This window comes from Candoia aspera, chromosome 10, assembly GCF_035149785.1.
Source record: "Candoia aspera isolate rCanAsp1 chromosome 10, rCanAsp1.hap2, whole genome shotgun sequence".
NCBI lineage: Eukaryota > Metazoa > Chordata > Lepidosauria > Squamata > Boidae > Candoia > Candoia aspera.
Genome location: NC_086162.1, coordinates 12793320 through 12810154, shown reverse-complemented (window position 1 = coordinate 12810154; position 16835 = coordinate 12793320). Strand labels below are relative to the sequence as shown.

General features: G+C 43.6%; 1 protein-coding gene across 2 annotated transcripts in view; it reads right to left on the bottom strand.

Annotated features, from left to right (window-relative positions):
* SESN2 (sestrin 2) overlaps positions 1-16835 on the bottom strand; it is a 37771-nt gene that overhangs the window by 15137 nt on the left and 5799 nt on the right. For both annotated transcript variants that reach the window (XM_063312388.1, XM_063312389.1), the window contains exons 2-3: positions 4921-4986; positions 188-385 (exon numbers count right to left, since the gene is read on the bottom strand). In XM_063312388.1, the coding sequence (XP_063168458.1) occupies positions 188-385; positions 4921-4986 (264 nt within the window). The remainder of the gene's footprint in view (positions 1-187; positions 386-4920; positions 4987-16835) is intronic.

Below are 16835 nucleotides of genomic sequence, written 5' to 3'. Positions count from 1 at the left end.
CCACTGTAGTTGTATCTCACCTTTTGCGTGGGAGCAGAAGGTGGCATGGACAGCAATTTCTATCCACAATAACCACCCAGTAAGGGGGGTTCTGCTGAGAGTATCACCTGCCCAGCTTCCCAAGGAGCCGAGTGTTGCTGCCTGCCAGTGCTTTGAATCAAGGTCCCCGTTCTGCTTGCCCACTCACCATGATTGCAATATAGTGGCGCTTGTGATAAGGCAGGGGCCCGTCCATCCGCAGCAAGAGGTACTGAGTCTTCCAGAAGTTTGTCAGGTACTCTGGATGCAGTCCCATCACCATGGTGATGTTATCCACTCTGCCGGTCGAAACAAAGGCTTCCACGAAGAGGCGTCGCTGGGTGCTCTCAACTCCTTCTTGCAAGATCTATAGTAAGGAGGAGGACCAAGAAGCAGGGGAGGGACAGAGTGACTCAGCTGTGCAGAGCATGTTCCAAACCGTCAAAGCGCATCGACATATACAGAGAATGGGCAAGCTTGTAAAAAACAATCCTGCAAGGTAGAACATCATCATAATCTCTCTATTGCTGGGGGAGTGGGAGAGGAAAATAATTTGCTTGCTGAAAGATCCCTTGGGATGAATTTTGCTAATTCAAAACTCATGGAGGAAAGGTAGGATAGAGTGAGAGCCAGTTTGGTGGAGTGGTGAAGGCACCAGGCTAGAAACCAGGAGACTGACTTCTTGTCATGCCTTAGACACAAAGCCAGCTGGGTGACCTTGGGCCAGTCCCTCTCTCTCAGCCCCAGGAAGAAGGCAATGGGAAACCACTTCTGAAAAACCTTGCCAAGAGAACTGCACGGACTTGTCCAGGCAGTTGCCAGAGTTAACACTGATTTGAAGGCAAGAAAGGAAAAGAAAAGAAAAGAAAAGAAAAAAGAAAAACTCTTCTTCAAGATCTACCCAGAGGAAGCCCACAATGGGGTAAAGATGGCAGCTTGGTGCACAGATCCTTAGATGAGTGATGGAAGGATTTTACGGACCTCAAAATGCTCAACAGGAGTTTAGATGTGGTTTGCACTTGGGTGAAAGACCACCCTGAAATCCTATTAGGCTGGACTAGGAATTACAAAAATCCCATAAAAGGGCCATGGCCAACCATTTCCTTACAGCTGCCAAAAAAAGAATCTGAATGTGCTCATGTTGTCACCAGGAGTCTTTAACTTTCAACTGCTTGGGGACAAGCCACAAGGGTCAAATTTGAAACTGTTTGTACAGTTCTTGTTTTTAATTCTCTGTGATTTAAATTACAAAGCATACAATTTCCTCAGTTATCTTCACACTCCTGATAGGGTCGACTATCGATTTAGATCAGTGTTTAGCCAGCTGGGGAATTCTGGGAATTGAAGTCCACACATCTTCAAGTGGCCAAGGTTGAGAAACACTGATCTAGATTAACACGGCAGCAAGCTAACATAGTCACTGACTGGAGCCCCGCATTTTACCAAGCCATGGTTTGCTTAGTCAGGGCTTGCTGCATCAGCCGCAATTGGCCTAAGCCACAAAGCATAGTTTACAAACTACAATGGTTAAGATAGCTCACTAAGCCAAAACCAAGCAACCCCCTTTAACTTTGTGCCATGTGCGAACCTAGCCGTCGCTTTAAACCAGCCTCCAAAGCATACGTACAACAGAGATTGCCCAATAAGTAAATATATATTCACAATAAATATATTCAATTTGGGGTGAATACAAGGCAGAGCAGGCTGCTGGGATTCCCCTTGGATAATTTGCAATTTTCCTTATACCCAATTATCTAGCAATAGTAACCAAACTGAAGTAGCATAAACAAAACATTGGGGTGGGGGGGAGGAGAAACAGGAGAGAGTTTTTATATGGAAAGATCTGCAAACTTAAGTTTATTTATCTGCAGCACTAACTTTCCGTAGCCTCTTAGCTAATTATAAAAATCGGGATGCTGATTAACAGTTCCAGAGTAGCCTGCCCCTGAAATTGTTCTTCCTCCTTCCTGTTTTGAAAACAAGATAATGCTCTCTATCCAGTTCTTTTCAAGCACGAATGGCCTGTCTACAGCTGCCCAGAGCCCCTTCAAAGTCATTACTGAGCTGTCATGGTTTCTTGGAAAAAAAAAAAGGGGGGTAGTCATTAAATACCCTGGGAGTAATCATATGAACTGACTGGAACGGGGGTGTAATTAATTTAAAATTCAATCCAACTTTTTGGAGCACATCCCTCTGGGTAGTTTTTGCCACTGCTGTTCTAAAGGCAGGGATGGACAGACTTCAAGAGCAACCTTCTTGCTTATTTACTCAGGCTCCAATATCCCGCAGCCGAAGCCCTGTGCAAAGGACACAGACTCAACATGTCAAACCCAGGAATTTCTTTGTAAGTGTCAGCACTGATTTGCACAGAAAAGGGATAATTAAAGGCTAATTCTGGCTACCCCACTCCCCAGAGCTTGCTTGATTTCAAGGGACGCTACTTTGCTGCTGCCCTGAAAAACAATGTGGGCATCAGAAATCCTTGCTGATCTTCTACCAGTTGCCTAGAAGTCAGCCAGGAGATCAGCTGTCGACCCACCCCTTTTATCAGGGCACCATCTAAGCCAACATTTAAGAAGGAAAGAAGCAAAGAAAGTCAGCCATTCCCCACTGCAACAGGAATGCTTAACCATCTGACTGGATGCTCAGTTTCCAGGTGGGGAAGGGGGAACAAAACTGCCAAAATTGGGGGGCAGGGGTGTCCCAAACCCCAGCTGACTATGGCAAAATTCTCCCTACTGAAGTCTTTGAAAGGCAAAGCTCTCTGCAGCTAGCATTGCCAAGCTGTCCAGGAACACAAGGATCCCCTTTCCACAGCTGACAGCCATGAGTCCAGCAGTAAAGGAGGCAGAGGGGCTGGCCCCTGACCAGAGGGCCAGCTGCTGGCAGAGGGGAAAATCAATGGCAGGGCTCAAGAACAGCGGAGCCCTTCCACTGGATGAGCTGTCCTGCCAGAGGAGAAAGTCCTCTGAACCTAAAAGGGAAAGAGCCATGGATTTTAGCAAGCAGGTCAGGAGGAACAGGATAGTTTGCTAGCCAGCCAGCCAGCAGGAAAGGCAGCCATGGCTGGCTTTCTGATAAGTTGTTTGTGCACACAGGGAGGGAAGGTCATTTGATAAATACAGAGATGACGACACCGCAGGGCAACGCTATCACACGCCCCTCTCTCTCTCTGTCTGTCTCTCTCATCGCACAAGCCAAAAAATAATAAGGAAGCCAAGGTCTTAGCTGCTGCAATAAGTAAACATCACTCATATCCTATGTTGCGAGATGCCCAGCTTACTGGCGAATTAACACCTCCCAATGCTGCCCAATCAACAACTTGATTGCAACACTGGCATGTGTTCACAGAAGGGGGAAAATGAATGAAATGAACGACAGCCTCGGCCAAGCACCCTCGGTTTCAAAAGGGAGCTTCTGTTTGCTGGCCTGGATTCATACCTTCAGAAGCGGGGCACTCCCCAAAGCATGTTGGTGACAGAGCGCAAACAAGATTCCTCCGGCAGGGAACTGGACGGAACAGCTAATTCCAAATGTTGAGTGCCCTGGTCTGGTTCGCACAGCACTCTATTAACCAGTGCTCCCAGCAATGGACTGGAGAGATATGGAGTGATCACCAGTCCTGATGGTGGAGGACACTGGGGGGCCGGGGCGACTTTCGTTCCCTTAGCCCAATCTATTAAAGGGGTCGTGAAAATAATGGGTGACCCCTGCATGCCCTTGGGAGCTCCTTCTCAGAAGAAGGGTAGAAACTTGGAAAAATTCAATGAAGTGGCTTATATGCTTTGGGAGCCTATCCAATTCAATCAGCTTTGACAGCACAACTGAGTGGGAGATTGCTGAACTCACACAGATCAAAAGATTTCAGGCTATTCCAGAAGGTCTCAACAAACACATTGGGTTTTTAGTATTCAGTTAATTAATTAATTAAATTTATACACCGCCCATCCCACTGTGGAAGTGACTCTGGGCAGCTTGCAAATTAAAGGTCATTAAAACCATTATAGAAGTAGAAGAAATACAAGAAGGTTAAAAGATAATTGATTGGTACTTGTTAATTGATAAGGTACTTGTTAACAGATAAGGTGCTTGTAATCTGTCTCACATGTAACCTGCATCTGCAGAACACCCTCCCCCACGTTCCAGTTTAAATCCTACATTGGTTCAACTTCTCTCTGCATCTGGTGAAATGAGCTGTAGTTCAAGGAAGCTGATGCCTTTTAATAAAGGTGTTCGTCTACTACCAAACTCCTTCTGGTTTTGCCTACCCTAGACTGACACAGATCTCTTCCTTCAGCATCGGTAAGCCCTGAGTAAACTAACCATGGCTTAGGGTGTTAGGTGAACCTAGCTTTGTATCATGCTTCAAAACATGGTTACACATGCCATGTGTTCCATGAGGCACATGTGAGAGCACAGAATGCAAGGTATGCCTATTCTCTGAGTGGTTCATAGTCTCTGGGACAGCGTTTCTCAACCTTGGTCATTTTAAGATGCGTGGACTTCAGCTCCCAGAATTCCCCAGCCAGCCATGCTGGCTGAAGTCCACACCTTAAAATTGCTAACATTGAGAAACCTGCTCTGGGAGAAGGACATGGCTGGACTCGCAGGAACTATGAACAACCAAGAGATAAACTGCAACATTTTGTTGCAGACCTTATTGCATGCCAAGCTCTTTTCCTGCAGTCCCTTCTGTGCCCACTCCTTCTCAGCAAGGGAGAAGCCTCTTTTCTTCCAAATGCATCCCCCACCCCCAACCTCTGCATTATCAAGCAAAGTAACATTGAAAAGGTGTGCCTTAGAACAGGTTATCCTGGCATCCAGATTGAGGAGAGGGGAGGGGAGGGGAGGGGAGGGGAGAGGAAGATTTGCTAGCCACGCGTGCCTTGCGGCCTGCCTTACCTCTTCCGCTGGGATGAAAGAACTGGGGCCTCTTCCCAGCTGCTGGGGGATTTTTATCCCTCTGCCCTGGGAATAAAAGAAAGGATGTTAAAGACACTCCCATCCTGAACACACCCCTGTTGCTCTCAAGGCTTCAAAGGGGAAGCTCACCACCCTGCGCTCTGGCCAGGATGCGCACCGGTGGCTCAACATGGAAACAAACTGTGGGATCGGAGGAGGAAGACAAAGCCGCATGGCCCAAGGCAGGGCTGGGGGGCAGAGAGAGGGCGAGGCACACACCTAGCCAAGAGCGAACATTAGGAAGGCTCAGCTGATAAATCTTTCCCAGCCCTCCTCCCCCGGCGGAACCGCTTTCAGCAAGAACCCAGAGGAATTGCATCAGAGACGCCTGCCCAAAACTGGTTAGCCCAGCAGAAGGACCCGCTTAAGTTGCAGCTAGGCGCACGGCGGGCAGTGAGGCCGAGGACCAGCTCCCCAAATAGCAAGCACCAACGTGACCTGCAATGTGCCCCCCACCCCCTGCCAAGGACCAGGATTCCTTGCCATTGGGTGGAACAGCCGTGCTGTGCAACAGAGCTCAGAGCTCAACGGGAGAAGCCGATCGTTGCATTTCCCTCCCCACCCCCTGCCCCAGAGAAGCTGGAGATCTTTAACCTACTTTTTCTTTCTTATTCCACGGAGCTGACGGTGCCAAATTAACACACACACACACACACACACAAAGCCTCCAGGCTATTAGACTATCAAGACAGCTGATCCTGGCCATTGCTGGGTGAATTCCATGACTAGGTAAACAGAAAGCAGATGTTTCTTTCTTAGAAACACCTACCTCCCTGCTCCACCAACTCAACACAGCACCAATTCTATCTTAGGCTCTACAGGCTAGCAGCTACCCAGGGTATTTTACTCAAGATGCCTCCCAAATTCTTCTCTGCCTGAGTGGGATGTGTAGGGTACCCCTAAACAGGAGGAGAGGGCTCCGTAAATCCAGAGTTAGGCCACGTTTCCGGCAATGCAGTAGGGATTGTTGGCTAACTCTGGCTGGTGCAATTTTCTTCCTGCCTTGCTTAGAGGGAGTTCTTGTCCCATACAGTATTGTGTAGTTCAGTGTTTCTCAACCTTGGGAACTTTAAGAGGTGTGGACTTCAACTCCCAGAATTCCCCAGCCAGCCACGCTGGCTGGAGAATTCTGGGAGTTGGAGTCCACACCTCTTAAAGTTCCCAAGGTTGAGAAACACTGGTGTAGTTCATAGGAGAATGAACTAGCCTAAGATTTTGGGCTTGCTAGAGAGATTAGGTATAACCGTGGCAGAGCCAATCATTTCTAAGAAGAAAATTGGGCACGGTCTGAGCAAAGGTTCTAGCAATGTGCTTGCAGAGGGCCTCTTCTGAACCTGGTAGGGGCAATATCCAGAATAGTATACCAAGTTTTTTTTTAACTTTATTAAAGTTTCAGCATAAAGATAAAATACAAAAAGATAGAAAAAGATTAAAGAGGACTAAAAGAAAAAGAGATCAACTCAAAAGTGCAGAAAGAACTCGAAAGAAATACAGCAAAAGAAGTGACTTCCAACCTTCTCCAGCCGATACCAATAAAAAACACGTTAACCTCTTACTCTAGTTTTAACTGTAGCAAACATTATTTCTATAAACTATTCCAACCTAATCATCAAATCCCAAAATGAAACCTTCATTTTTTTTCAGTTACAAGCAAAAAGTCCAAAACCTCTTTCCAATCAGAAACAAAGCTAGGCAAATCATTTTCTCTCATCAATGTAGCCAGTTTTGCCATCTCTGCCAGTTCCATTAATTTTATCATCCATTCTTCCACTGTAGGAATTTGTGAATCCTCCCATTTTTATGCATATAAAAGTCTTGCCGCTGTTACCATATATAAAAACAAAAAGAGTATACCAGGTATTGCAGGCCCTTTGAAACTCAAACGCCTCACCACAGAAGGTCGGCTGGCTTCTCTCTCATTCCCCCCTGAGCTGTGAGGAAGAGAGAGACTTTCTACTCACACAGCTGAATTGGGTCCTGGGCAGTGACCGATGAGAAGGAACCATCACTGTCCTTCCCTAGACATGGGAGCAGAGCGAGGCTGTTCGTGCTGGAAATTCAGTGGCAAATCTAAGCACCCGCCCCCCCCAGCCTGGAGAGCCTTCAAAATTAATTCTATCAGGATCTTTAAAAAAAAAAATTATATATATATCAGCACACTCTCACTTCTTCCTCTGTTGGAGATGTTTTACATAACCCCAGTACCCAACTGAAGGGGAGAAATGCAACACGCATACAGACCCCTCTGTTACTTTTAGGACTGCAATTTGTATTTCAGCACCTTCATCAGATATACTTAGCTGTGAGATAAACTTATGAAACAGGTACAGTTCACCACACTGTGTAACATGGGGCTCTTACGGCATCAGCTACTGCCCTGGAATTTTCTATTATTATTATTATTATTATTATTATTGAAAAATACAGAAGGAAACACCTCTGTGCCAATGGAGCATGCTTTCTATTTGTCAGTGAAAATTTACACCTGAGCACAGCCTGTCTGGGTTAGGGATGATTAATTTCTCTGTTTCAAACATTCATAATCCTCAAAAAGAAAACCTTCATTAAGATTTTACACCAGCCAAGTGTGACAGGTTGTTGAGCAATTGCTATGCTAGGGTCATCTGAATGTTTAATTGATACAGCTAGATGATGTTTGGGATGGACAGATAGGCTGTGAGAGAAATAAAAGTGAGATGTGATTCTGAGTTCAGGTTTTTAAAAAAACCAGCCACTCTTACTGTACAACTGTTAATTCTGCTTTGTGCATAATATGGGGTTAACCAAGAAGTTCAAGAGAACTTTCCCATCAGAGACACCCCTTATAGCAGCCTTTCTCAACTTTTTGACCCTGGAGTAACTCTTGAAATATTTTTCAGGCCTTGGGGAACCCCTGTACATTCAGGCTCAAATCTAGGCCTCAAATTACAAAATTATTATATTGGTTTCTTGGGTAGGCCTGTATATATGCATTAGCAGTGTTCTTAAACTAAAAATAAAGAATGAAACTGGCCTCTTTCATGTGAAGTTGCCTGGATTTGAAATAATTTTTTAAATAAACCGTGATCTCCCAAGGAACCCCTGGTGACCTTTCACGGAACCCTAGGGTTCCATGGAACCCTGGTTGAGAAACCCTGCCTTATAGGTTACATGCAAATGGCTAAACCAGATTTTCAAACCATTACAGGTTGATCATGCCATAATGCCTTGGTACAGACTAAGACAGGGATAGGCAACCTATTGGTCTCCAGATGTCTGGGACTGCCACAGCGTCTTAGCTTTACCCATGTTGGTTGTTTGATCTTTACGCTAAAATCAAGACAAGACAATTCAACTGTGGGTTAGCATTATGTCCAGAGCAGACAACAGAAAATGTAACTGATAAAAGATAAAAACGTAAGTGCTCTCACTTGCCTTCCTTTGTCCCCTATGGGGAAGCCCATCCTCCTAAGTAAACTTGGGACAGAACTAAGATTTGAATTGGCTCACATCGTCTTAACCAAAATGCTAGACCGATCCTCCCTTACAGAACTGCTTCCCTGAGCTTGTCTCTTCAAGAATGAGTGTTTATGCACTCAGCAACCACAGCTTCCCATCTCATACCACAGTGAATCTTTCAAGAAGAAAATTATACCCAGCAATGGTATGTAAAGTTGATTAGCTCGAGGGCTTGTTAACCTTCTTTTGATGTGGCTCTGTAGCAAACAAGCTGCTTACCAAGGGATACAATCAACCTTGTGATTTTCTATGCAAACTTTATCCTTTGTTTTTTTTTTCTCTTATAGTTGTTTTTAAAATCTTACAACACCATAAAAAGGTAAAGGTAAACAGTCACAGAAGCTTTTACAGCGCTGTGAGTTACTGGCTTAGTGCGTCGTGTGCAACCAAACCAACCACCTTAGTTTGTGAATTTATGGTGTATCACTTAGAACAGTGTTTTTTAATGCGTGGTCCTAGGACCCCTAGGGGTCCTCCAAGACCCTCTCAGGGGCCCTCAAATTCAGAATTATTTGCCACCCTATGTTGAAAAATAATACAATATTAAAATCCCATCAAACAATCATGGGAAGCGGTAGTGGCAGTGAATACATCAATTTTAATTTTTACTACAGTATATATTGATAAAAGTGTGGGACGCGGTGGATCTGTGGGTTAAACTGCTGAGCTGCTGAGCTTGCCGATCGGAAGGTCAGCGGTTCGAATCCGCATGACGGGGTGAACTCCCGTTGCTAGTCCCAGCTCCTGCCAACCTAGCAGTTTGAAAACATGCAAATGTGAGTAGATTAGTAGGTTCCGCTTTGGCAGGCAGGTAACGGCGTTCCGTGTAGTCATGCCGGCCACATGACCATGGAAGGGTCTACGGACAAATGCCGGCTCTTCGGCTTTGAAACAGAGATGAGCACCGCCCCCTAGAGTCAGACACAACTGGACTTAATGTCAAGGGAAACATTCACCTTTACCTATATTGATAAATATAACCATACAAACAAAAACTCTTTTGGGGTCCTCCATAATTTTTTAAAGTGGTAAGCAGTCCTGAGAGATAAAAAGTTTAAGAAACACTGACTTAGAATATTGTGCAGACCCCTGCTCCTGATTTAGTCAAGAAATCATGATTAAGTAAAACTATACTTCACGTAAATCCAGAAATTTAAAATAGCTACCCCTTTGGAAACTATCCTAAAAAACTGGTACTCAAAGGCACAAGTCTATCTGAAAACCAAAATCTCACAGAGACACCCCTGTTTGGGTGGGATCTGTGTTGAGTGTAAACTCAAAATGGAACTCAGATATGTAATGTGTGAAGCTGTTCTCCTCTTAAAGATATCATAACATACCTAAGTAATGCCAAGAGAGTGTAAGAAAAGCTCTCTTGGATACTGAGGGATGGGGCAGGACTCTTTTTCTCCTCAACCCATGAAGCAAAGATCTCAATCCACATTTTTACCCATTCAAGGTTCACTAAGAAGATAAAAGCTCCCTGAGTCAACAATCTACAGAAATGCTGACTCTTGGATCACATTCATCTGAAAAATGGAGACCAGCCAGAAGCCCAGTCAAGAGTTTCTTGCCCGGAAGACCAGCTTTTACTACTCTTCTTCTTCCCCAGAGCCCCGCTCCCCGCTGAAGCAACACACATATCTGAAGTGAGCAAGTGTGACTCTGATGGAAAATAAAGCCTCCAGAACTGCTGACTCTGCAGACATCTTTTCCAGCCAGCCGAGAGTGAGTGAGCGAGCGCAACGCACACGTGATACAGTGAGGCAGGGCAGCAGCCAAGCACCTGGCACGTGTTGCCAAATTGCTAGTTCAAGAGTATTCTTCTGTCACCAGGTGCTATGCCAAAGTAGAACTATATTTTAAAAATCAGTGTTAAAATGGAGAGATCATTAAACTGGTGGTTTACATTGTATCACATTACATTACATTGCATATTATATGAATGTAATGCCACACTCACCAAACACTTCTGCTTTAAATAAGCAGCCTCTACCAATAAGGAATTGCTCTGTTGTACTTAAAGAGCTAGCATGTTTTGCTTAAAGCTAGATACTGCTGTAAGTACGATTTTGTATTCTACAAATGGAGGATCAGGCACTGGACTGTTGCACAAGTAAATTAAACTACATTAATTAAGCTAGGACTTTTGAAATCACGGTTTGTTGATCAGGTTGCAGTGGTCTAGTTCTTGCATAACATGAAGCTGTAATGGTGAGTTTACAGATGCTGTTGAGCCAAAAGTCAACTGCATTACTGGTTAGGGTTATGAGTGAACCAGGTCATTATACATTTCTTAAACTCAACATGGTTGTTTCGGAGATTAACCAAAAATCTTCATGTCATTCAGAACCATGTAAACTTTTTGACATTTAATACAAGTCAGCATTCATGCCGAGGCCTAGGGGAATCTAAGGGGGAAGTGATGACATGTGCATCATGACATCATTGCACATATTATGCAGTTTGTGCCAATCACATCAGTTGCACAATATCATAATATGCATGACATCAACAGAGCTTATATTGGATGCCTATGTGCAGGCCAGGCTCACCTATCATGTTATTCCACTGTGAGGCTTCCTGAGTTTTGGCTTAGTGTGTTGTGTGAAGCCAGATATTGTGGTTTTTATATTATGGTGTGTTTGAAAGCCTCACTAACTTGGCTTATTCAACAATCATGGTTAAATAGGTTATGCATGAGCATAACTGTGCAAAACAGTTTTCACACCCCAACTGACTTAACATCCTGCTAACTGAAGTATATTGTTGCCTGCTTAAAGTTTCTTGAATGCCAAAAAGCATGTTTGCTGTTTGTGGGAACTGTTTTAAGACTAAAATCTTGACTCTGGATCATTTTTTAGCAAAACACTCCTCTTTGTTCCCAATGTTGTCCTAAAAAGCTATGTAAGTATCTTTAAATGAAGAGGTGACCAATATAACTCCACCAGATTAGCCCCAGTTTGCTTCCTACGAGCTATCTGAGGAGGTGGTCAGAGAAAATCTTAAAAGTTAACATTGGAAACAATTAAACTAGGCATGTCATATTCCAGGGTAATTCAATTGACAGGATATTCCTTTAGAAATCTCATAAATGCCACTTGCCCCAGTGACTTAAGCTACTGTTGATTGAGAGACATTGTATCTTGGAAGCTTTGAAAATAATTTCCTGACGTAGGTTTAAGTGACACTTCCCAGACTATGGACCTAGTTTTAATCGATGAAAAAGTCTGTTGCAGGGGCCATTTCAACAGACTGAACTACAAGCGTTAAGAGCGTATTTTAGCAAACAGCAGCAAATATTAGAACCCTGAGCATTTAATCAGCACTATTTTAGAGTCTGGCAAACTCCTCTTTTCCTGGACAAGATTTAAAAGCAACTACACCAACCTTTAATTTCAATCTTGGCAGCAGATCGCTCCCCACTGCCCCTGCCCCTATGTTTTAAATATGATTGCTTCACACCACAAAGATGTGGTTTTATATGTGATGTTTTACTGCTAGTTGAGAGTTGATTTCACATCACTGGAAGCTAGAATCTGGTTGCCTGGCTTGGATTTGCATCATGTATGAGGCTAAAACAAGATTTACAGTACCTAAGGCACAAATCAAAGGAGATCCCAGTTCAACCCCATCCTCAAGGTTTCTGATCCCCTACCACTGCACTAGCTTTATGGGAACAAGGACTCGAGAATACAGGTGCATAAGCATTTTTAAACATATTTCAGCTGCAACCAGTGAGAATTATTCCCTCTCTCCCAGTCTACAAAAGGGTTGGAGATATGCCTTGTGACCCCCATAGTTGCTCATCCCAACTGGCTACTTGGCCATCAAGTTATCACTCATGAACCCAAATCATACCCCACTTTGAGCTGGATTTCACCCTTGGGACACCTGTTGTTAACCTCTTATATAGCACTTGATCTATACAGACCAGATACTATCACATATGAGACATCAACTTGGGAAGTCAAGACACCCTTCCTCAACTTGGTGTACTGGTCCTGTAACCGTATCATCCCCATCCCAGCATATCTGGAAAGTCAATTTTTTAGAGGGCACCATATTGGGGAACATGGGCAAATGCCGAATTAGTTGATTCCCAATTATTGATGTTCAAGTCAGCAAGCCAGCTCATATTTCAGTACCTTGGATAACAGAGTTCAAAATCTTCCCAAAGCCGTTTTATCATTATTAGCAGTTTGGTGGTAACTTTAATATATCAGGTCAGGTTAAAAAACTGGCAAACCAGTTATTGTTTGCTCCATCTCTCCTTCTGGATACTGAGAGATTCACCCAGACACTTTTGATAGGAGAAAAATAACATAAACACCGTCTTCCAAAATTAAATATCATTTCTGCCTTCATCTATACAAAGGCTGGGTGAACAGGTCATACTATATCAAAAATAAATAACCCCACTGAGATTGACACCAAGGTTTATGGCTTAGCAGTGGAAGTTTAGTCAATAAACCATAGTTAAACCCATCATGGTTTACTGCAATGTGTGCATCTAGCTCCTCATGCTGCTTGAAGGTAGCACAATCCAACTGAGCTAATCCCCCTTCATTATAGAAGTTGTGTGGCAAGGTGCCCAAGGCTTATGAAAATACATCTACAGCAACAATTAAGGCTTATTAAAACTAATCTACCATCACAACCACCTCCTCTGGCTATAATATCTATCCAGAAGCAGAGAAGAATTATTTCAGTGAGATCTAATCTGCCATCAGGCAATCTCCCATCTCAGTTTGCAAATTTAACATCAGGCTCCCTCCTCTCCCATCCCCTAAAGAGCTGGTATCAGGTACCCAAGTCACCATGCAAGTGCCAAGATGCTGACTAGGTGCGGTGACGATGGAGGAGTGATGCAGGAGAAGCCGCTTGTACTTAGTCAGAACTTGGCAGCCACATTCCTGATAAGCAAGTCAGGAAAGGTTAAGCAAATTACAAGCCAGGCTTCAAAACAAGGTTATTATATCATCGCCAACTCTGAAGGCCAAGGTTTCCCCAACCTATTGGAGACGATGCAAGCAAAGCAGACGATGATGAGTCAGCTATCTAGATCTACATTTTCCTTATTGTAACTTCTGGCTTCTACTTTTCAGGAAGGAAGGAAGGAAGGAAGGAAGGAAGGAAGGAAGGAAGGAAGGAAGGAAGGAAGGAAGGAAGGAAGGAAGGAAGGAAGGAAGGAAGGAAGGAAGGAAGGAAGGAGAGAGGGGGAGAGGGAGAGGGAGAGGGAGAAAGGGAGAAAGGGAGAAAGGGAGAAAGAAAGAAAGAAAGAAAGAAAGAAAGAAAGAAAGAAAGAAAGAAAGAAAATCCTAGAAGGTGACAAATGCTAAAGCCAGATATGAAACGTCTTACCATGTAAACATGTTGCTCATCAAAATGGCAGATGTTAATGCATATAGATCCATCACATCTGTTTTAATTGTATCAGAACTAGAGCCATCAAATCTGGACTGCAATCATCTAGACCACTGCTAGATGTTAGCAAAAAGATATAGAAAAACGGCTACCATCTAGTGACTGGATTTTTTGTAGTTCAAATCAGGTAGTTGTACTCAAAGCATAGAGAAATCACCCTCTTAGTTGGGTTGAACACAGCTGAGTTTTCTATTGCTTTGCCTCTTGATCAGGGGCTCTGGAAATTATTTTTATTATTTTAACTAATAAGTTCTGCAGCCCGAAAAAGTCTGAAAACCCCGGCTTAGGAATTCACCGTTGCTACTCTTAACAAGTTTACTCAGCGTTGAGCATTGGAAGCTACCTGACACAAAATCAGGTTGTTTCTCCATTTATTTTGGAACTCCTAGGGTTATATATCACTCCAAACCAATGTTGCCCAACCTTGACAAGTTCAAGATGTGTTGACTTGAACTCCCAGAATTCTGGGTGGGGAATTCATGCTGGCTGGGGAATTCTGGAAGTTGAAGCCCACACATTCTAAAGTTGTGAGAAATACTGGTGTAGAGGAAGGTTGCTCTACAACAAACAAGGCTTTTATGTTTTATATTTTCAGTTTCTGGTGTGCTTTGGGCTTTCCCCATTTGACTCAAGTTTGAACATTTAAACATCCTCCTGCAACACCTGGCATTTTAATTCCGTTTATTTTATAAGCCGAAAAAAAAAATCCAGAGTGAGATTGTTTCGTGGTATGTCCAATAGCTGGCTCTCAAAATGATAATAATAATAATAATTTATTAAACTTGTATGCTGCCCAACTCTCAATGACTCTGGGTAGTTTACAACAATCAAAGAAATTACAATAAAACCAATAAAACATAAATGGTAAAGATAAAAGATGGCAAGTGTGATAAAGTGAGGGGTCTCACTCTCCTGGGTGAAAGATTCCAGACTTTTCCATTCCTGGAGAAATGGAGAGCAATTTGGACTGGATTTTCACACATCCAGTATAATGTGGTTTGTTGGCTTTTAGCACCCCATGTTCTGAGATCCCAATCACTGGGATTTATAAACTATGGTTTATAGCTTAGCATTAGGTGTGAACCAGCCCAATTAAGTCAACAAACCATAAGTGAACCAATCATTGTATAAACCTTGCTATTGGGGTTTGTTTGGCTTTTGGTTTAGAGCGGTGTATAAAAAGCGTAACTCAGGGACGGTAGATGGTCTGTCATCCTTGCTTCTGGGAGGGTTCAGGAGCTTTAAAGGGCCAAATGGATTCTTTGCAGATGCTTAAACTCTCCCCCAAATTGGAGTGTCAAATCCTGGTGCAGACCCTGAGGTGAGGGAAGTTACATATCCCTGGTTTAGAACAATGTGGTTTATGCCTTTGCATGGTGTGTGATAACATCATTTGGATGATGGCATCATTAGGGTCATGAGGTCACTGGCCCCACACTGCCCTCCTGCAGATGTCCATGTTTTTAGACTAGCTTTGCCCATCTGGAGCAGATGTGGAGATCACCAAGCTAGGGACCACTTTCCTTCCATATGGCTGCATCACCCATTATAAACACCAAGATTTAGGACCAACTGCTGCTTTCAACAGCATTATCAAGGAGAATGGGAGGTGGGGGGGGGGATAACAACAAGGCATGCCAAAGGTGCTCCTGAAACACTGACTTCTGCATTGAAGGATCTAAGAAATCAGGGTTTTGTTTTTGTTTTGCAAAGAATAGCTTGTTGCATGCAATCTAACAAAGCCTCTTTTATATCATCAGCTTGCATGCAGACATGCCTTGCCCATCCCATGCAGAACTAGGCTCAGGGGCCTCCACAAACATAGTCCTACAGCTCAAAATATATGGTCTCAGGGACTTTTCAAAGGAATGTTTCTGTCAGAGCAAAAGTTCTTTGCAGCCTGCAGTGCAGATACCAACTCGCTAAACTAGAATTGTGAAGAGTGTTTACTGCAGTCAGCTGGGGCTTGCAGGACAGATAGATAAGCACTCAAACCAATAAGCACCCTAGATGGGCAATCAAGCCCCAATCCCTTGGCTGGGTCAATAAATGACTAACAAGGCTATTTATGTGCTGAGTCCAGCTAATAAACATTTGTGAGCATACAAGTTTAATAAATTACAATCCTCATCATCATCACACCCCCCCCCCCATCATCTTTGGTGGACTTCACTTGAAAAGCTACCAGAAATCTGTAGCAGGTAACACAATCCTTAAAAACAGCAGATGGTGATTGTTTCTACTGCTCACTCGCCGAAATAGCTGAGAGCTCTCGATACAGATTTCTGATTAGATACAATCCGAAAGCCATGTAACCATTACTGTTCAAAGTGATTTTTTTCCTCTGAATAAATACAGTAAGCACCGTTTCCTCAGTGAACCAAAACCAGACAACTGCATTCCCGTATAAAGTTGCAAGGACGTACCTATTTGGTTTCTTTGTTTTTTACATACACCAAGCTTTGGGCAACATCCTCTTTCCCCCTATTTTAGAAAGCCTCTTTGCTGGTCTTTCAAAAGCTCTTGAAGACCAAACTGTTTTGAGACCCTTCCTCTGATCTGAGTTAACCTTGCCATCTCTTTTAATCTATCTTCTTTGTATTGCTGTTGTGCGATTGTGTTTATTTTTGCACTGAATGTGTGTGATATTGTAGTTTTTCTGTCTAAGCCACCAAGAGTTTTTTTGATTGCAGTGGCACAGACATATGTTTAATAAATGCATACAGTAGAGCCAGTTTGGTGTAGTGGTGAAGACATCAGGCTAGAAACGGGTCCTGCCTTAGGCACAGAGGCAGCTGGGTGACGTTGGGCCAGTTACTCTCTCTCAGCCCTAGGAAGGAGGCAATGGCAAACCACTTCCGAAATCTTGCCAAGAAAAACTGCAGGGACTAGTTCAGGCAGTCGCCAGGAGTCAACACTGACTCGAAGGC